We start from the raw sequence: 23,332 nt of genomic DNA, 5'->3' as shown, positions 1-23,332 counted from the left end.
GTATTGTTATCATTTAAAACACATAACCCCGTTTATAAATGTATTGTTATCATTTAAAAAAACACACATAACCCCCTTATATAAATGTATTGTTATCATTTAAAAAAAAAACACACACACAACCCCCGTATATAAATGTCTTTTTATCATTTTTTTAAAAACACATAACCCCCGTATATAAATGTATTGTTATTATTTTTAAAAAACACACATAACCCCCGTATATAAATGTATTGTTATCATTAAAAAAACACACATAGCCCCCGTATATAAATGTATTAATAACCATTAAAAACACATAAATTTAGTATTACTAATCAAGACAGTTAATCCCCCGTATATAAATGTTATTTTTTAAATCATTAAACACACATAAATTCCCGTATATAAATATATTGATACCACTGAACACAGCTAACCCCCGTATATAAATGTATTATTACCATAAAACCCAAATAACCATCCGTATGTAAATGTATTATTACACTAAAACACACGAATCTTGATCATTATTATCGCAAATTTTCCCATCAAGCTTCAGCATTGCATGTCTAGCTAGTAGTACTAATATTAGTACTCCTACCTCGTGGACCGGCTAATAACATGAGCATATACGTGTCAATGGAGCAAGCCGGGTGCGATTCACAGCCGGCGCTCTTTTAGCCTTATATCAACAATTTGAACATATTCCTTGCATATAATTAAATAAATTGAGTAGTCCTCTTGTTTAATACCGGAAGTATCTCAAATCATTGTAGAAATAGTTGTAAAATCTCATTTACCTTTCTTATACGATATTTTCGTTTAGGTCACCCACCATATTAGTTCAAATAATGATTACTTCCGTTCTCAGCCTCGTTTGTTTGTGCGCCAAATAAGGACATTGAAGCCTATTTTGCAATGTAAACAAATCGTAGTAAAAATATGGCGCGGTTTGAGTCAGAAATTCTGCGCATTAAAAATAAATACGGTTTATCGGTAACTTTCAGATTCCACCAAAAAGCCATTATTTGTCACTTTGTTGATAATAACATAGCGTAAAATATCCAGATATAGTCTTATATATAAAACAAAAAGGGTCACGGCGAGAGTATCGCGTTATCTGTCACGGCGGACAGGGTAAAGTTAGTGTAACCATGCCAATTTATTTTAACGTGTAAGGGCTTAATAAATTCAAAATAAGCCAAACTTCTTTCATAACATGATTATATTTATGTAGTAGATTTCTACACTATTTGTTTTTTCTGACTTTAGTGATGAATTTTTTTTGCTCCATTACATGATATGGGATCAGTTCGTAGCCTCAGCCGCAACAAATCAAGTTGAGGCTACGACATCGTAGCTAGTCTAGCTAGCTGCTTTGATTGATGGAGTGATCTAACGAAAACTTTGTTTCTTATTGGATATGGAAAGAGATCAATTGAATGACTTTGTTTTATGTTGATAATTGAAGCAGATCAACAAAATGTCTTTTGTTCAATGTTGACAATTAAAATAAATCAAGCGAATACTTTTGTTTCATATTGACAAGTGAGATTGATCAACAAAATGCCTTTATTTCACGTTGCCCATTGAAAGAGATCAACAGAATGGTTTTGTTTCATATTGATAATTAAATGAGAAAAACAAAATGCCTTCGTTTCATATTGACTCTTGAGAGATATCAACAGAATGTTCTTGTTTCATGCTGACAATTGAAATAAATCAACAGAGTGACTTTTTTAATATTGACAAGTGAAAGAGATCAACAGAATGATAATTTTTCATATTGAATGACTATTGAATGAGATCAACATAATACCTTTGTTTCATATTAACAGTTGAAAGAGATAACATAATGACTTTGTTTCATATTGATTATTGAAATAGATCAACATAATTACTGTTTCATACTGTCTAGCGAAAGAGACCAATATAATGGCGTTGTTTCGCATTTACTAGTGAAAAAGCAACGTATGGAGTTCTGGGTGCAGGCGAAACCTATACTTCAGTTCATTTCACAACTTGAATAGCAATAAGCACCATCCCAGTGCCGGTCCGTGTTTGCTGAAATACGTTTTACTAAAAGACACCTGTAATGGCTTCTCTCTGGCACATAGTCATACTTTCAATGTTAAACTTCGAAAGTATACATTTTAGGTCACCAGTTATTATGTACTTTTGAGAAAGTGATTTACTTAAGGTGAAGTTTTTTTTGCATTTAAAACATGCACAGTAGAGAGAATGTTGGCATACCTCTATACAACTTTAATGTAATGTGGCTGACATTACTTTGGATAGTGTACTATTGGAAATTGTACATGATCTAAGCACACTGCTAACGAAACTGACTGCTCCCTTGTTTAAAAAAAAAGAAATCAGCCTAAATTAGCCTTAAGTACACTATCCGTATCAGCTATTAAAATAGGGAAAATGAATTTTGCCAGACTAGACAATACCAGCTTTTGAATGTGCATTGAATGAATTACCAAATCTATAAAATGTATAAAAAAAAGTTATCGGCTCTTTTTTTAAAATACAATTTACCTCTTAAGTTCAGGAAGTGAATATGACCAAGTGGAGCTAGCACTTTTTGAAAGATGCACATCTGGAGTAAAGGCCAAGCTGTATACTCTATAACCCATACTACACTCATCAATCACGCACCAAAATAAAGGGAATCAAAGGTTCTTTGAACTATACCTAATATATACAAGGTCTTTTGTAAATAGCCAGTTTAACCAGTGAGGAAAGCTGGGGAAATTCCTCTTCTTTAAAATTCTAAATGCGAAACTATAGAGCGCCACCTCAATTGCCAACACCATTTTCGGCCGATGTACAATGCTATACGTATTGGTTATTTGGCATTGCATAATAAGGGAAGCAACTCATGAAATCCAATAGATGTCGCTAAGACAAAGTACAAATATATCTGTTCGATCCGCCAATGTGTAGATATGGTTATCATGTCGGAACCTTGGCTAGCGAAGAGGCAACCACGCAACAATACAGTATGTTGTTTCAAATTGTTACAGAACAGGTTATTTGAAATAAGCCATTTTTATGAAAATTGTACGTCAAGTCTAACTCCTGCAGTAAACAACTTTGTAGTCAGCTGTAGAAACTCATTTTCTTAACTAAACAATAGAGAAGAATAAAAGAAACGAAAATGAAACGATCAAACAAGTATCCAGTTGGGCAGTATCTGGAACTGGATAAGATGCGGTACATTCTATTATCGACATGAATAAAATGCAGGACGTTCTATTATAGACCTGGATAATTCAGTACTTTCTATTATAGACCTGGACAATCCAAACCAGTTAGTACATCTTTGGTACATCCTTATGTAATTGAAAACTTAGAACTGAACTAGACTGCTGGTATTAATTACTAACCTAAGCCTATACATGGGATATCAGTACTATTTTTTCATATGGTACTTTGTCATTTATGGTAAACATTTGCCATCAAGACATCCGGGACAAAATTTAAACGCAGCCACGTGTTGCTCTTTTGTCTTCTGAGAGGAAATTAAAGGAGGTTATAGTACGTCTTTTTCGTTCGCGGAAGAATGATTTATGTTTTTAAGTAACCCCACTTCGTATTGACTTGACCGACAGCTTGTTTCCAGCTTTGTGAGCAGGCGGCAGACGCCGCGATCCCTGAAGTTTCTAACATATGGCGGATATGGTGCCATTCCTCCTAGATATATAATGAGAAAAAATAAGAGATCAGGTTCATATCTCTGCAAAGACTGTGCACTTTGTAAAAATAAATAAATACAATAAAAACAATAAAGTGAAAAAATAAATAAAATACTACCAAAACGAAACAAAAACAAAAACAGAGGTGCAATTTTTGTATTTAAATGAAAATCATTCGAAATGTTCTGCATTACATCCAGTATTAATAAAAAGATCTCTCAACGCCCGATTATAACAATTACGAAGTTTGGATCATAAATATTGCTACTCATTTACATGAAGAGTTACAGACATATATATATGCACATAATTTGGTCCAGTGGCCTTCATTGCCTAAAAAGTCAGATTCACAAACATGTTTGAAAGTTATATAATGAGTAAACAATGCCATTTAAAAAATCATAGAAGTTAACGAAATATTAATAACACATAAAGGTATATTAACAAAGAAAGGAAAGAGAGAAAGGTCACATACTATATTCTTCTAAAACAAATATTCCTGCGGAGAAAATATCCAAGGCATGATGCCTACTTCAGTTTTGATTACATACTACATAAATAATGTTCCATTGATATGTGACTTCCCAAGCATTATATATATATATATATATATATATATATATATATATATATATATATATATATATATATATATATATTGAAAGCTAATGGTCCTTGACAGTTGACGTCATTTAAATTTCAAAACCTTTGAATTTTTTTCTTTTTACTATAAAATAAGGTTGAGTTGACAAAGAAGAAAAGTAGGAAACGATTTTATTCCCAAATTAATTTCACTTCCCTTGTAGTTGATAACATAAAGGCACGCATATCCTACCGACTCTAATCGCTTATAAGACGGGTTCAACTGCAAATGCTGTCGACCTTGATCGTCCGACGCATATTGCTTCTGCAGATCAGGATCTATGTGTTTTTCACTATAGTGACTAGTCCTTACAAATATTATCGACCCATATCTGCTGACAGAGTATGCAACGGCATATCTACGTCTCTGCGGCTTGCAGTTAGACTCGACTTATGAGCAAGTACCGGCAGTAGTTTCTTTTCAGACGCGGCAGTGATTGATGAAGTGACTGATGAGAATAACATTAGCTACACTAACGCAGCTGCAATGTGTCGACATTAAATGACATTAAAATCTAATTACTCGTACCTTTCGTGTGCACCCTTTCACATTTTGAACAGCACAAGTAGATATAAAACAGGAGTAGCTTGTTTTGTATTGCAACAAGAAATATTGATGCAAATACATATGAACAGGAGTAGATGCGCGTTCTATATACGTTACACTCATATGCGTTTATATGTATATATTTGCTGTCCCCCTTTTGAAAGACTGAGAATATTTTCAACAAATCTTTTCAAATAGAACTAACTGATATTGGCGTTCATGCATATTTCTTTTCAGTGTGAAATATCTTCATGGCTTTCCTGTCTTTTTAAATTTCGTTCTTACTTACAAGGCACTGACCTCGTGATTCTAATTTCCCAAATTAATTGTTCTGTTGTTGATGGATGAAGTACTGGAGTTGTATTATTTATTACTTCTAGAATACTTTACAAGGTGAGTTCAAATTTTATTTCGAGGAATAGTGCTTTTGAAGTGCTATCCCTTGATTGGTTTCAGTTTCAAAGAGCGAAGCAATAAATTGAAATTGTGATATTCCTGAAGCCGGCTAACTTCGTTTAAATTTTCGAATTCACATGTATCGACCGATTGTAAGCAAAAAGCGCTTTCATTATCAATCTGAATAAAACGTGCTCTTGGTGGCTTGCAAATTGCAATAAATTGGGTCATTTATATTTATAAAGCTGGCGTGGATCCTAAAATATCAGCTGATGGCAGACAGTGAAGGTAGACATGAATGAACGGCATCGATAATTGGGCGGGGCTTAGTTTTGTTGCTCCACATCTGTTGGCAAGATGCCATATGTCACTGATAAACTTAGATAGTATTTTAAATGTTGAAACAAATATGAAACATAATCTAATAAGTTTTCTAACAATTATTTTTACCTTGTAACAATCTCCATTCGACCTTCATGCGTACGTACCAAGGTATAATTATAAGAGCAATTGGAATTCCCTGTTAAGCACACTTTACGTGTTATACCTTTAAAAAGAGGTTATTTTAGGGTCTTTGTGAAGTTATTTTATCTATTAGAGTAAACAAAACATATTTGTAATAACTATGTATGACTTTATTCTTAATAGTCTTATACAAATCCAACAGCTAGAGTTGTCATCTTCTTTATTTTTCTTACTTTGTTGCTGCGCAATAAGTAGATCGAAAACAACGAAACTAGATTTCCCTTGATGAACCTCACGCGACTAGTTACTACGAGTTCCGGTAGGTGCTATGGCCTTGATTGGCTGTTTAGACGGAGGAGTGATACGTGTATTCCAAATATGGTAAAAGACAACAACAATAGTTCAGAGATGAAAACACTACGCCATTATCGAAATTGAAGAAGTTTAAAGGTCATCGAATATTTAATAATTTTAGAGTGCTTAACGAAAATATGACAGCGAATTCACGTGAAAGGAATACAGGGATGTAGATTCACAGAGAATCAGATTCAGCGGGATGAATCCACTAGTGTTTAGATAGAATTTTTCAGCTGAGATGACTATGGTAGGTATCTGGAGAGGTCTCGACTTCGGTGAAGTAGTAGTTGCATGCCTAAAGTTTGACTTAAATTTTTGTTGGGATCTCATATTTGTGTCTGAAATCAAACCAGCTCTTTCAGCCGTATGTACGTCAATTGCAGTGTTGGCACAGCATTGGAATGGGTCGGTAGCCAAGTTTTTGTGGATGGTTTGCCAGGACTAATTTTCAAAATGGCTGCCTCCAAACTTCATGTTCTGACGTGCTTATACAATGAATTTCCTGTCGTACAAGGTACATTTTCTGAAGCATTGTATTGCTTATCGAATTTTGTTGTGCTAAGTTAGTTGGAGCTTTTAGCTATCGATATTTTGGCATCATTGCATCTTCATCAAACATTGGAGCAGAGTTATTTCACAGCGCTTTCATGTTACACAGGTAAGGTCGCTTACACTTAACAGCTTGTGGAAAGGTTCATTGCAGGGGGAAACTCGGGGGTATTTAGTCCCATATGTGTATTGCAAGTTAAAATCGTAACCATTCGCTCTCTACATTTAGACGAACCTCTTGGCACCATACAATATTGCAGCTGGATGAACACTGGTCATATAATAATACAGCAAAGATGTAATTATAATTAACATTGCAAATACTATAGACCCCCTACGTATTAAGAATATACACTTAAAATAAAACGCGAAAAGAAGTTACAATTTTCCATAATTTCACTGAACATGGTTAGTGATGTATGATCAATCGCTCATATGCTGCAACTGAACTTGCTGGCATTTTAATTGTAATGTTGCTTTGATATATAACTCCAGGTTATTTACTCATTGCTTTTGGTTAAAAGAGCTGACATTCACATGATTTATAGATAAGCAGTAAGCAGTACTTTGATATGCACAAGAGATACATGTATTAAACAGTATGTATGAAAAGACAGTGTAGAGAATCTTCAATAAATTTTTATGTAAACTCAGACTTAAGTGGTAACTAGGATATAAATATTTCTATAGCATTGAGTGGAGAAATAATATAGTGCTAAAGGAAATTTGAGCCTTAAAGCTTGTATCAAACTAATATACTGACAATTTAAACATGCTATGGTCATAATTCAGGGATTTTCATGCAGTTCTAATGTATGTCATTGGGTCTTTGGAATTGGTGATATTTGCAAGAAAATGAGGTAAATTGGGACTTTTCAGAAAAAAGACAGAAGCTAGAATGTTTCTTTTGGCATTACTAAACGTATTGAGCTTAGCACATACATTGTATTGCCATAAAGCAGTCGGTAATCATTGTTAAAGTGGATGCTGAATTGTCATAAAGGATTTACTGAGTAATGTCGTACAATCAAATGCAACAAATTTGTTCTTCTGTTGCATACATTCGTGAACTAATCTTGATCTTCAATGAAATGCCAGACTGTTTCTGCAGATTTTGAGACAATAATTGTTTGAAATATTATTATTATGTGTGATTTTCCTTAACAGAGAGGCCTGGGTCCAAGACGCATCATTCAGCTGTTTGGGCAGATATGTTTGGGCCCCTTGTGTCCTCAGAATGCAGCATACTTTGATAGGGTTCCTTATGCTTTTTTTAGTATCTAATACAAATATAGTGCAAGCAATGATCATTGTACACCACACCCCACCCATTAGTATATGTGCAGGTGTTGAATAACTTCCTAATTGTATTTCATAAGTGTGAGGCCAGATTGCATGGTGGGGTATTATGAAGGACTGTTGGAAGTTGTATAGCTTTACTGATTTACTGCTGTCTTTAATGAAGTCTTTGTTTTTACCAGTAATTTTCTTGTTGTCTATTTGTTGAACAGGTTGTAAATTTGTCTTTGATGTAATAATGGCCAGTGAGTTTAGTTTTTCAATCATAAAATAAAACTTATTGGCATTGGGCCAAAGCTAATTGAATTATTGTAATAAGCCAATCATCATCAGTTAAGTTCCCTTAGAGGATGGCTAATATTCCTGATTACTTATGTAAGGATTATATTCAAGTATCTTTTGAATATCTAAAGTGGTTGCAAGTCAACTTTATTTGCAAAGCTTTGGTTTAGGAAAATGTCCAGCCACTAATTTGCCTCAGGTGAGAGACGTCTCACATGTGACTTGAGAACAAGGCATATAAGGCAAATGATGGTCAGAGGTCAGACAGTAGCAGTCAGATTGGGTAGAGAAAATCCCTATTATAGGAAAGATAGATAATGTTGTTTGAGATACAAGTGCTGTTTGTTCCAGGTGTGCATAGTTTGAAAAGACTAACTTTCTGTTATTGGGAGAAGAAATTCTGCATTTATCCAACATGAGATAAACCTGATTCATGAACAGAGAAGATTGAAAAGAAACTTAAGTTGCTGTACTGTATTAAACACAGTTCGAACATAGATTGGGTCTGGGACTTCGTGATTTAGTTTGGGACTTCAAAGTTTTGGAGCCTGAAGTCCTTGATTCAGAATTTTCCACATGAAGGGAAATTCCTGTTTTTGGATGAAAGTGTGTAATGCTTCAGTATGAGTCTCTGCCACTGGTTTTAGTAAATTTGTTAAAAATTGGTTTAACACTATCCATTCACTAATTTCAATACCTTGTTATCACCAAACTTATGTCAAGGGCTGACCACAGAATGAATGTTGTCTCGCACCAAACTTTCCAAGATTAATTCAGAACTGCTTAAAAGTGATGTACTACAGCACCTACAACTGTATTGTATCTTGGGATATAAATAGGTAGTGCCCCAATGCTTTATTAGTGACCTTCTTAGTGGGATTTTATTAAAATTTGGCCCAAAAACTTTGTAAGACATGGATATTGTCACCTTTTGAAAGCAAAACTATGCAGAGGGTTCATCTTGCATGTGCTTGTCTTATGCATCTAAAATGGGCCATTATGTATCCAAGTTTGCTTAAAATTATTTTTCATTTCTGGTCTATAACACAAGTACTGCTATGCCTATTGCCATCACATTTATTGTTTACTGTTCACTAAAATCTGGCTTGCTGTCGCATACTTTGAAAAATTGGTTACATATTTTGTCCAGATTCAGATTGGCGGATCACCATATCATAGATTGTAAGCCTACAATGCAAGTGCAAAATTCTTTAAAAATCTAATATATATATATATATATATATATATATATATATATATATATATATATATATATATAATTTTATTCACATTATTACAAAGTGCTTCTGGATTGATAATGAAAATTGATTGAAACACAGTGTAGTTGTAACAGTCTGAGTTGTACATATATAGTAGAATAGCCAGGTTATTTGAAACTTTGAGGTCATTGCTGCAGATCATACCTCAAATGTATGCCAACATCATGCATTAGGAACACCTCTACTATTTATGTAACAAGGATTGACTAAGAAGATGCGAATATTTTAACTTTTTTTTTCTTCAGTCAATCCTACAGTCACTCCAATTGTAAAAAGAAATAAGGTCTGAATATATTACCATTTCTTTTTTATACAGAGAAATTTCAGGCAAACAAAATGTATAATTTTTTTGTAAATTACATTGCCAGCTTACATAAAGTGCATACTTTTGTATCACAAAAAAGGCTAAGAAAATTCTGGACAGGTCACTTCATTGTCTGTCAGATTTAGCACTCTAGATTTTGTTATTACATAAGAAATCAAACAGAGCCTCTCTTGAGAGTGAGCACCAGTCCATTGGAATGTAGAATAAACAACTATTAAATGGCAGCTGTTTGTAGGTGAGGCTTGGGGATTTCTCAGTGCCAATACCTTTTTCACCTACTGCCATCAAACTTGCAGTGAGGGTGCATCTTTATTGAACAGTGCTTCAAAGGTCTTGATTTATATTGCCAGCAAATTAGTGGGGTGGGTGGTATCTTGTGAGCTTGTGTTACAGAATCTTTTTTTTTAAATTATATTTATCTACGCCCCCTTTTCAGTTTGAATTTAGATGTGAAAGGGGATCTGGCACCAGCAGAAAAATGTATATAACTCAGTAACTCGTATCAGTGTGATAATATTTATTGATACAAAACTTCAGTTTTACTATATGCTTTGTTGATTGTTTCTCATGTACGTTTTTTCTTCTTCTTCAAATATACTTGTTTGATGGTTCCGGTAGAACTGTACATGTATTGTTTGTATCTGCAATAAGTCCAATCCAGATGCAAACAAAATAGACTCTGATCTGCCATCATGTAACGCCCTGTTAGTCTTGTATGTTCTTCTGATTAGTCCTAACAACTGCACAAACCCAGATCTGCTGGCATTTAATGTGATGGCAGATCAAGGTCTTTGCAGCTTGCAGTTGGATCAGACTTATAAGCAACTGTATACGGTAGTTCTGAAGATTTTTCTTTGCTTCTTAAAATACTTGTCTCCTGTTCATTTGATAACCAGCCTTGTTTAACAGGAGAAAGTAAGAGCAGTTTTCCAAGGTTGTAGATTGATTATATTTATTGTTGATATCTAATGTGGTTTGCTTTTGTTGCTAATGTTTTTCTTCAGTCTCTGAATTCATATTGTACAATTTTGTTTAGCCTAGCATTGTACCATTGTTGACATTTTTATTTTGTTGATCACATATTAAGTAAACAACAGTTTCACTCTTTCACATATAGATGATAATGATCTGTTGGAAGGTGCCTTTTGTAAATACTTGTAGATATATCATAAGTTGGTTTTTGTGTACTTTTATCTTTGTGTTATTAGGCACATGTGTGTGTGTTAGAATGCAGTAAGATACACATTGTCCGATCTCATCACACAAGTAATTCTGCTATAACTCACTAGTCAGAGTCCATAACTGTCAGCTACATGATTTACTGAAGCACCGTATAAGTAGCAAATTCAGTGTTTTTATGTGGGGGGAGGGGGTGAATTTGTGATTACTGGAGTTCAATGCCATTTTTAGCAGATGATAGTCCATACATAGCGGCCAGTATATTTGGTGGACGATGAGCCTGGGAAGACCCACAGGAAACTACTATCAGGCTTTCTCAGATACCCACATTAGTTGAGTCAAGACTTGAACCCACGCAGAGGTGAGGTGAGAGTGATCTGTAAAGGTGAGCTCCTTTGACAACTCAGCTGTCTGGCAAAAAAAGAAATGCATTTTGAGTAATGTATTAATTTTGCTGTCTGCCAGTTAGTACAACAGAACTAGATAGTCAGCTTATGCACGATGAAAATTAATCATTGATGTACAAGAACATCAATTTTGATCTGTAACCTATAATAGGTTGCTGATACTTAATTATTTTGATATTTTGAGTATAGTTTGGAAAGAATGAAATCAAAGAGAAAAACTGGAGCTGTGAGGTGACAATACTGTATCAGAATTTGAGTTATAATGACATGCATTGAAGCAGGTTCCCCTGTACTATCATACTAAATACAAATATCATACTAAATACACATATCTTACTAAATATACATGATATCTTACTAAATATACATGATATCTTACTAAATACACATGATATTGTACTAAATATGCATGATGCCATACTAAATACACATGATATATTATATGCTCATTTTTTCTCTGTTAACTTTGCATTGTCAGAATCTTTCACTATTTTATGAAACTGAACTCGCGAGCAACTTCATATTGTACAAATAAAGGGATTACTTTTGATTGTAAACAAACAATGGATGCAGATGGACGTCTTTTCTTGTAAACAAATCATGTACACTTGCATAGTAGGCGGTTTACGTTTTGGTTGATTACATTTGTTTCTGAATGAACTAAAGCAGATGTTTTGTGGACTGCCATTTACCAGCTGCTTTGCTACATTCCATGTTAACTTTTTTGATACAGTGTTTGTGATGTAGGTGGGAGATGCCAGATATCATAAAATTGCTGGGTACCTACAAATAACATGCAAGTGACAAGGCATAAACTGTCTTCTTTAGCTGGTAATAAGAATGGCAAAAAAACATTTTACATCATGAATTTCCTTTCTTAGTTCTGCAAATCTGAATTACATGAGCCATGTCATGGGTTCTCAAGCTTGATTTACACATTTTGAAATTGTACTGTAATTTCGACTATATTCCAAGTGCAGTTACATCCCCCTTACTGCACTCGAAATGAAATAAACATTAAATTCCATAGCATCTTTTTGATAATTGCAATTGAAAGTCTTCATATTTTCCCCCACATTATGATTTCATATATTCAATGACAGAACAGAAATACACTTGCAGATGTTAACATGCATCTCCCTCGCTATTTCAGTCCAATGTATTTCATGTAGAACTTATTCAGATGAATCCAGTCCATAATCACAAAATTTTGTGGAATCGACAAAAATACCAAAATCTGTTCATTCCAGATCAAATGGAAAAGTTGTTGCAATGCACATTCATTCACAATAGGAATCTAAATTTCAGTTTTAAGCAGACCAAAATGCCATTTTCTTTCAAAAGTTATGTCTAGCGCACGACTAAGTTCAAATTTAACTGGGCAGAGTTATGTGCACATTAATAATGTTGTTGTTGTGTAATGATGAATCTCCGCTTGTGTATTTAGTTTTGAATACGACATACATTCAGTTACTTTGTTTCTTGCAATGTATTTTGCTTATATAATAAAGCCTTAGGTAGAATAAGAAAAATGAGCATATAATAAAAAGATTACTGCATTTGTATGTGAAAATTTGAACTCATTTTTCTGGATGGATATTCTGCACTTCCAAGGTCATGCAGTATTCCATCTGAAAAACTCTCATAATTTCCCATACAAATGCAGTAACATATAAATACTAAATACATATGATATAATACTAAATACACATGTCATACCAAATACATGTATCATGCTAAATATGCATATCATACTACATACACATGATATAATACTAAATACACATATACTAAATATGCGTGATGTCATACTAAATACATGTATCATACTAAATATGCATATCATACTACATACACATATCATACTAAATACACATATCATACTAAATACACATTATGTCATGCTAAATACATGTATCGTACTAAATATACATATCATACTACATACACATATCATACTAAATATGCATGATGTCATACTAAATACACATGAGATCACACTAAATACACATGATATCATACTAAATACATATCATACTAAATACACATGATATCGTGCTAAATACACATATACTAAATACACATGATATAATAAATACACATATACTAAATATGCATGATATCATATTAAATACACATTATGTCATATTAAATACACATGATGTCATACTGAATGTGCATATCACACTAAATATAGATTTTGTCATACTTAATACACATTCTATTGCACTTAAGTATTGCAGCCCATTTCTCCTACCCTGATACCATTGCTTGGTTGGTTGTTATGGGTTAGTACCATTTTAAGTACATGATAGGCTCTATACATGATGGCCATTGTATTGGGTGGAGGAAGAACAGGGAAAGAACCACTGTCCCACAGGAAGCCAATGGCAGACTTTTTCGAATATCCATGTTGGCAGAGCGTGTGCCTTGAACTCAGTGGACAGAAGTGAGATGTCATTGATCTGTAAAGGCAAGTGTCCTAGAACACTTGGCCACCAGTAAAATGGGGAAAGTATAATTTGCAGAGATGTAATGTGCAGACTCTGATTTTCCACATCATGTTGTGCTTGCAGATCGGGGCCTATGTTGTGTGCTGTTCTGATTACTCCTATCAAACTGCACAGACCCAGATGCGGTGGCACATCTGAGATTGTGCAGTTTGCAGTTGGACTCGACTTGTAAGCAAGTAAATATGGTAATACTACCTCAGTATAAAGTGAGCATCATCTATAAAAGCAGTCCTCTTATTTGGCTTCTAAAAACAGTTATAGTGAGAGAGTACTGTACTTAAGAAACGTGATAGCAATGTTTTTGACTCTACATGTCATGACATGTACACAAAAATAAATGCATGTAGTTAAGAAAGTGTAGCACTATAATACAGTCCTGTACAAACTTGTTGAAACAAGGATCCTTTCCCACTTTTCCCTGTTTTGTGGAGATTTTGATGAGATCCATGTTGTACATGTATATGCATGTTGAACAGTTTCCTTAGAACAAATGTCCTTGGGGTTGCAGTGAAGTTTGAACTTCATTTGCTGAAACATGAGTGTCCCATGTGCAGACTATAGATGGAAGTTTTAAAAAATTGGTCCAAGATCTCTCAGGATTGCTGATACATTTTCCAAGGATTATTGGTAAATACTAATTATAATGCACTATGCGGTCTGTTGATGAATAAAAGTTAAAATTATACATTTTTATTTTATATTAATTGATCTGCATTAATTGCCAATGATTTGATAGTACACAGTTATTAGAGAGTAAGCCATATCATAGTGAATGCATGCCTTGGTTGTTTTCCTTACACAATGTTTTGTTAAGTTGTTCATTTTATTTTTATATTCTGACTTTATTTTATCTATTGATTAAATTATTATTTGATGATATTAGGAGAAGAAGAAAATATTGAGTGGAATTAAATAGACCCCCTGGACTGTCGGTTGTCTGTCAGTTAGGTTCTGCATCACATATTCAGGTGAACCACTGACCAATAAAGTCAGTGCTAGTTGTTAATTATATTTGAAATCTAATTTGTTTTGGTTGTGTTTGGGTGTTTAGAAAAGAGCTTATGAACTCAGAGGGTACCCTAGATAGTCTTATAAATACATATATATCTTTTACATTGTACAGTACATATTTGTGTTAATCACTAATAAAGGGTTGCAGGTTTGAATTCCAATTGTGTCATACCAAAGACTTTAAAAAATGGTACTGACTGCTGCCTCACTTAGCATTAACGATTTAGTATTAGGACTAGTTGGCTTGTTGTCAGGATAATGTGACTGGGTGGGACATATGATGCTTAGTGTTAGACATGAATATAAAGTGCCATACTGCAGACATTGTAGTGATATGACTGAAAAATTCTTAAAGCTACATTAAAAATCCAAATCACACACACACAATAATTTAAAAAGAAATAGTTAATTTTTATTGGAATAGGTGTGCTGCTGAATGGGCAGATGTTTCTCAGATATTCTGAGGGATCCTTAAAAACCAGATCCATTATTTTGACATTCATATTTTCAAGATGCAGTCATTGTTGAAGCGGCACCCACATTAGTGCATGAGAGGGTGATATAAGATTTTAATGGCTAATGGGAAATTTGATTTTCAGGCATACCACTCCATCTCTGATGTCAGAGACAGGGTTAAGTGAGAGACTTTTGGTAGTGAAGATGGAACACATACTGTAATTTTAGTTTAGAGTAGCATGTACATATCACCATTAACCTGTTTAACTGCTCACATGTTCTTCTCTCTGGCTGTCACGTTTTTTTTAAATTTGTGCACATTTTTAATGAAAGTTTTTGCATAGAAAATTGATTGCGGGTGGGTAGGTTTGCAGGTCACAATGGACTATGTATAGCAGGCATTGCGACTTGCCCCATCTTCAAATAAGGCAATCTAATGTGAAAGTAGGAAGGGGTATTGAGAGGTCAGACCCTTGCAGTGGCAAAACAAGTTTATCAGCATGGTGTTTTAATGGCTCTGCAAATCAAACATTGATAAAATACATCAAATACTTGTTGCACTTTATGAGAATATTACAAACTTCATATTTTAATTGATGTGTGACTTTATTTATAACATTGTACAGTAACCCAGAAAAAAGGTCATTATTTCCAACAGGATGCTCATTGTAGATGGATCATCTCATCCCACTATGTTTTGAGGTGAAATAATGGGTAAAGTCATGAAATCTTTCTGTCTCAGATGTCTTCAACAATATAGTATTTGGTTTTGGGGTTGAAAAGGTTTGGAATGTAATTCACCTCTAAAAGTGCCACATTTATGCAGTATTTTTTTCTTTTCCACTAATCTGCAGGATCACCATAATTGATTTTGGCTGATCCTTTCTAAATTTTGCTGATCTTGTGAAAAATCAAACAGAAGCAAGTTCACATTCTAATCCAACATGAATTAACATCAGCATTAATATTACACAAACCTCGTTTAAAGTTAATAGGTCCATAAGGTATTGTTTCTGTCCAAACTGTATGCCACATCTTGATGGCAGCATTTGAGCTATAATGCTAGAGTTAAGGAGCACCATCATAAGTGTGATTCCATTGACAATTTATGAATGGTTTTATACCCATCAGTGCATGAAGTACTTACATATTTCCCCACATACTCAGTACAGAAAGTGCACATATTCTTTCCTGGAGCATATGTCAGGTATTCATATAAATTTGGCCAGCATTTATGGTAATTTCTTACTTTTTATATTTATGATCGTGTTCTTTCTTGGCATCTTTCAATTTTTGAAGTTTTGGTGGCACACAGTGCTTAAACTAGCACGTCTTTCCTGGTCGTCACATCATAATGCATTGAATGTTTTTCAACAATTAAAAGACAATATTCATTATAATTGAGGATTATTTGTTGAGTCATCTGGTACAAACATTTCTAATTGACCATTACTAGATTCATATTCTAAATCATCTTAATTTTTGTTGTCATCTATATTAAAATTTGTGTTTGAAACTAGTACACCAAACTAGTTCTGTGTGTATGAAGACTGTTCTGACAATTATACCCACCCAGATTTGCTGGATGCATGGAATAACACCTGTGGGTTTCTGCTGTAGACATTTATTGTCCCTCTTATAGATCAGGATGTTGATGCCCATTCAGTTAACACAATAAACAGATCAATTAACCATGAAAGAGAATGATGTCTCACCTTTTTTTTTGTTGTTGATACATCCATCACAAGACTACTTGGAAACTGTTAAGATAGTGACTGGCAGACTTTTTCTTTAATCCAACAGATTTGAGATGGCCTTGGTTTTAGTATCCAGTGGCAAAATCACTAACCTCATTTTAGCATATCAGTGTTTATTTTTGAGCCCTGTATGGGTCAGAAGTACAGATATTCCTTGGTTCATATTTGATGTTGCCAAAAGTTACTTAATTTTAACAAAGTTGATTTTATGATCATGTTTATACTCTTCTGCACCTTTTAACAAAATTAAAGGGCTTGGTGGAGAAATTTTGGGGTTGGGGTTAGGCACTTTCTTGTGCAGGATGATGTCATCTTTGCTTTTCATTTTTAAATGAAATTTCGTGGTCAATGGTGAATTTTTTGCCTCAGTTGTACAGAGTTTGCTCCCTGGAAGTGGGGTGTGGGCCTGGTAGTGGTGTGTGGGAAAGAACAAAAGTTTTTACCAACATTACTGTTTATTTGTTATTTTGTTTTGAGTTATCCTTGCACAATAATTCTTATAATTCCAGTTCATATTGGCATCTTATTGAAAGGTTTGAAAGCAGTTTGAAAAAATTTCTGCTAATTCAGTGTTAATTTGTAAATACTTCATACTTTATCAGGTGTAGCCTTTCTACTATAGTGTAAAAACTTCGAAATTAAAATTCATATTTAATAAAACAATTAGTTAGTTTTGATGGTGGTTGATGTGTCACCAAGTTTAATAGTAGAAGGGCATCAGCTCTTGCAAGACTCGTGTGGACCATTGGATCTGATGACCTTCTGTAAGTACCAGACTTGAGCTACTATAATGATGATTTGTTTATTATATAATCTAAACAATTATTTCATCACAAAAAGAGAATTTTTTATGTTGTTGTCATTCATTTAATTGTATTCATCCATCTCCTTACTCTTTGAAACTGTATGGGGCTAGGGGACATCATCCTTGAGAGCTGAGAATCAAATTCTGTATCAGATGTACATCTGATACAAGGTTTCGGGTCAGCCTCATAAACAAGTAGCTTTTATCATGACTGTATAATGATTGGTATTTAGAGGATATAATGAAAGGATATATGAACCACAGAAAAAAGATAAAGACTATGGTTATATGCCTAGGTTTATATCACTTTCTGGGGTTGATCAGCTAGAATGTAAAGTCACTAATTGTGTAATAAAAGAAAGGAAGAAATATGATATGGATTTATGTGTCTAAATTACACAATGTTGTGTGATTAAGGATCCAATGAAGTATTATCATTCTTGTGGTGTAGGAATAAGATGAAGTGATTGTGAACATTAGTTCCAAACGGACATTACACTATTAACAGGGGCCCCGGCGAAGAAAAAAAAATCAGTTGGTTTACTTGTCCTGCAAGGCAGTTGACTTGTAATATTAACTTGTCCGGCATCAGTTCTACTTGTCCCAAACTGTACATAATATTAAATCTGCTTAAACATGTGACTTGCCTTTCCTCAGCCACTGTTTGTAAATATGAGAAGGGTTGAATTTTTGAGCATGGAAGAGGGGGTGGACAGCCTAATAAATTTTTCAAAAAATAAATGTACTGTATTTACAGTGTGCATGCTTATATGTTAAGTCCAGTTGCAAACATAGACACTTACTGTTGTCACACTTAATGCTTGTTCTTAAGCTCTTGCTCACAAACAGCGTAGATCCAGATATGTTGTTGTAATATATGATGGTGAATCTGGGTCTGTGCATTTTGCACTGTACGTGCGGTATGCTTACAATCAGCCAAATATATCTTAGTAATATTTGCAAAATTACCTTAAAAATGAGGGTGTAGTGGGGTTGGCTCATCATGAAGCATGGGCTTATCCAAGTGTAAATAAGGTAGGATTGAGTTGGATTTTTTGTCACACATACAATTTTCATTTAGTAGAGTATCACTATACAAAATCAATGAAGCATCATGGTAAAATTGGAGAAGAGTGGAAAGTAGATTCTATATATTATATGCAGTAAATTCGGAATAGTTTTTTTATTATAATAAAAGATATCTCTTGCCTGTGTTGGTAATATGAGTAAGTCAATTTTTTTTGCTTGACTCCGCAATTTTTGTTCCAGAACATTTTCTTGTTTTACCATACAATAGACATTGCATAATGGTTGATTAACTCCAGAGCCTATTATGTACATTTGAAATGGTAACCAATACACATCGGTACATATGATACAAATATTTAAATGATACTTATTGCTTTTTGTGAATGGACTTAGACCTTTAAAGATAGCCATTTAGGCTGTTAATTGTCTTATAAATAAACCATAATACTACTTCAACATGATTTTGGTAAGACAATACAGATTGAGCACTCTGTCTGCATGGGTTCTAGTCTAGGATTTGGCCAATGTGGGTATGTGAGAAACCTTGCTAGTAGTTTCTTGTGGGTTGGTGGTTCTTTCCAGGGTTCTTCCTCCACCATTAATACTGGCAACCATGCATAGCCTATCATGTGCTGAAGAATGGTGTTAAACCCCACAACAACAACAGCAACAGATTGAACAATATATTAAACAAGGCATCAAAAAGGTAGTAACAGGATATGTTTTAGTAGAAAAGTCCCATAAGAAGGACAAACTGTATAATAAAGAAACGAAGTTATATTTATATTGTACATGTATGAAGCAGACAAGTTTTAACACATTAACCCCAGGTGACGGGTTTATGTGGCAGGAGATAGTAGCTTACTGCCAAGCTCTGTAGCGTCAAGATCATGTATGATACACTAAAGTGGGTGGTATTATAGAAAGGTAGACAGATGTAGCTCTACAATGATACCAGATAATCAGGAATATCTAGTTGCACTACAAAATACAGAGGGAAAAACTGATTTTGTGTCCAGATTTTAGACTTTTTGGTCTCAGATCTAAGGCAGACTGGTACCAACTGCAAACAGACAGATGAACCTTTGCAAAAAGTAGGATAAGATGAGCATTTCGAATAAAGAGTGGTCTCAATAAAAAAATAATGGGTCCATTAAGCCATAAAAAAGAAACTTCAACTTTTACTTTTCTGCTCATCCATGAGCCAAATAACCAATGAAAAACGATGTTTCTAACACAACTAGGCAATATGTTATTGGAAGATACCTGGAAGTTGGTGTTTGAGGATGTATTCAGAAATAGCTTTCAGAATGTGTTTCCTACTCGAATTTCAGATGAAAATGACAAAAACCTCCAGGGTTAATGTGTTAAAACTATAAAATCTTGATTTGCATGTTATGTGAAAAAAAGATTTGCAGCACATTGTAAAACTAGTGTAGTCTAGTCTTAGCACTTGAAGGAGCTATTGGTGCCTTCGTCAAAGGCAAACACACATAAACGATACAAAACACAACACACTACAACAGTTAAAACAGGAAAAAATATAAAAATTAAATCCAACATAATACGGCCAAATGAGCTGATGTGTGTCATGTGGACATCAGCCTCCCTTCAATAGTTGTTTGCTGCCTCTGAAGTCCATGTTTCATCCAATTTCAATAAAGCTTGAAATATGGGTTTATAACATCAAAATCTTCGTTGAGTTCTATGAGTGAGTTGCATGCATATTATTGAGGACATCTTGCATCTGATTGGCTAACCATGTTACCACTCTGGAGGTTGTATGTATGATCCAATTTTTATAAAATTAGGAATACTGTATATGCTTACATCATTAAGATCGTGGATGAGTTTGATAATAAGAGAGATTTGTGCATGCTGATGAGGTGATCTTGCTTCTGATTTGCTGAGCTTGTTTTGTAACCCCAATGTAAGCCATATTTGCAATCTGATTCTGATCAAACCTGAAATGTAGGTTGATATCAAACTTGTGGATGGATTGATAATGAGTGAGATTCATGCATGTGAAATGTGTAATCAGGATGCCATATTTCTTATCGGATTTTGATAAGACTTACAGTATATGCTTTTGTTGTCAACATCTAGGGCAAGTTCAAAAACCGAACAAGATAGATCTACACATACTAATTAGGTGATCTTGCTTTCGATTGACTGGATTTTTTATTCCAATGAAAGCCAATTGTAATCAGATGCAAAATATAGGCATATACCATGAAGATCTTGGATGGATTCTATGTTGAGCAAATTCCATCCACATTAATGATCTTGCACAAGTTCGATAATGAGCAAGATGCATACATACATTAATGAGGTGATCGTTCAAGTGGTTGTCTGAGCTTGTTGCCACTCTGAGTGCCATATTTCTTATTTAATTTTTATTGATTTTAAATTATGGCTTTATATTATCAAGAGTTTTGATGAGTTCCATAATGAACAGTTTCTGTGCATATTAATGATGTAATCTTGCATCAAATGGAATGAGCGTGTTATCACACAGTGCCATATTTCTTATTTAATTTTTATTGATTTTAAATTGTGGCTTTATATTATCAAGAGTTTTGATGAGCGTGTTATCACACAGGAAGGCATATTTATGATCAAATTTGGTCAAACTTAGAATTTATGAAAATATAACCATTATTTTTGACAATTTCGATAATGAGATCCATGTATATTAATAAGGTGAAATCTTAGTCTGCTTGGGAGAAGAAAAAAATTGGAATACAGGATTATATCATCAAGATCCAGAAAGAGTGAAAGAATCCATACTTAAAGGAGGTGATGTTGTGTCAAATTGGCTGAAATTGTATAACTTCTGAAATCATAGTTTTCAATCTGATCTTGATCAAACTTCAAATATAGGCTTCTATGATTAAAATAAGTTGGACAAGTTGCAGTTTAAGTAGGTGATCTTGCATGTTATTAGTTGAGCTTGATTTCTTATCCAATTTTGATAAAAAATCAGTAAGCTTAGTACATGAATAAACTGCCACGCTGCAGACATCATAGTGATATGACTGAGAAACTGTTAAAGCTACGTTAAAAATCCAAATCACACACACACACAGTACATGAAGATCTTGGATGAGTACAGTAGTGATTAAGAACCATGCATATTAATGAGGTGATTTTGCTTTTGATTGGTTGAGCTTGTGAACACTTTGATGACTGTATTTCTTGTTGTAGTTTTTTTCAGACTTGGTGTATTGACTTACATCAAGTTCTATACTACATTTTTATTATGAGCAAGATGTATGTGTATTATCTTGCATATCATTGGCTCAGCTTCAGTATTTCATGCAAGGTTTTAATAAAACATGGTAAATCAGCTAACAGCAAGATGTTGGCTATTTTTATTATTATGAGTGAGATTTTTTTTGCCATCCAGGAGAGTGTATTTTTTTATATAGGATTTTGATCAAACATTGTAAATAGGCCCATGTCATGAATATCTTGGTTGAGTAAGATTATATTTTTGATCAGACTTGTTGAACAGTCTTATAATATGTTCAATGATTTTGATGATGAGCCGGTTGACTATTAATGAGGTAATATGGTATCTGGATTTGTTGGCACTGCAGACAAATTTCATCAAGGTTTTGGTCCTCCTTTAGCTTATTGTCATCATCACTGACAGTTTCTGTTATAAGTGAGATCAGTCTATGTGTTTTTTATGCTAGGAAATTGACTAAAAACCCTTAAGGAATTTTTAATATGCTAATTATGAATAAAAATGTAATTTTATGCCTTTGGTCCAAGTTTGTCAACATATCTAGATAATTCCATATTTAAGATGATGCATTTGATCAGTATGTACTTATTTATCAGCAGTTCAATGTTTGTTGTAGAGAGAAGGACAAGAGGATCTCCTTGAATAATAGGGGCATGATTTGGAATGAAGAACATTATTTTTTTTAACCAAAAGGACTTGTAGCTGTGGATCAGTTTCGGAGTGTAAACTCTATTGAAAGTAAAACCTGACAAAGCAGATTATGATCTAATTGTATCAAGTGCCGCAAAGAATTTGTAGAACCAAAGTACAATTCAAGGCTGTCTTTGATGAAATACAGAGGCAAAGCAGAGGATCCTTAAAAGGCATAAGGGGGAGGCTTTTGGGGGACAATGGGAAGGCACTGCAGGCAGAGGGGAGGGCCAGAGCATGGAGCACTTCTCTGTTTTTATTTAGCTGGAACACTAATTTGATAGGACAGGCTTCAGATGTTTTGTGCACATTTGAAATAATTGTTCTTGATCACTTTGAGAACACTACTAAAATAGATCCTGACATAATTGAATGCACCTTAAAATAGTCTGTTACTTGCACTG

The 23,332-nt window shown here is 34.0% G+C and overlaps 1 protein-coding gene across 3 annotated transcripts in view; it reads left to right on the top strand.

Moving 5' to 3' along the window:
• Positions 1 to 6,152: 6,152 nt before the first annotated feature.
• LOC149806748 (nuclear factor 1 A-type-like) overlaps positions 6,153 to 23,332 on the top strand; it is a 148,033-nt gene continuing 130,853 nt past the window's right edge. For all 3 annotated transcript variants that reach the window (XM_089957156.1, XM_089957162.1, XM_089957147.1), the window contains exon 1: positions 6,153 to 6,340. In XM_089957156.1, the coding sequence (XP_089813282.1) occupies positions 6,332 to 6,340 (9 nt within the window). In that variant the 5' untranslated portion in view covers positions 6,153 to 6,331. The remainder of the gene's footprint in view (positions 6,341 to 23,332) is intronic.

Source organism: Sinohyriopsis cumingii, chromosome 1 (genome assembly GCF_028554795.1).
Source record: "Sinohyriopsis cumingii isolate HCF-2022 chromosome 1, ASM2855479v2, whole genome shotgun sequence".
Classification (NCBI taxonomy): domain Eukaryota; kingdom Metazoa; phylum Mollusca; class Bivalvia; order Unionida; family Unionidae; genus Sinohyriopsis; species Sinohyriopsis cumingii.
This window is presented reverse-complemented; position numbering and strand designations above follow the sequence as displayed.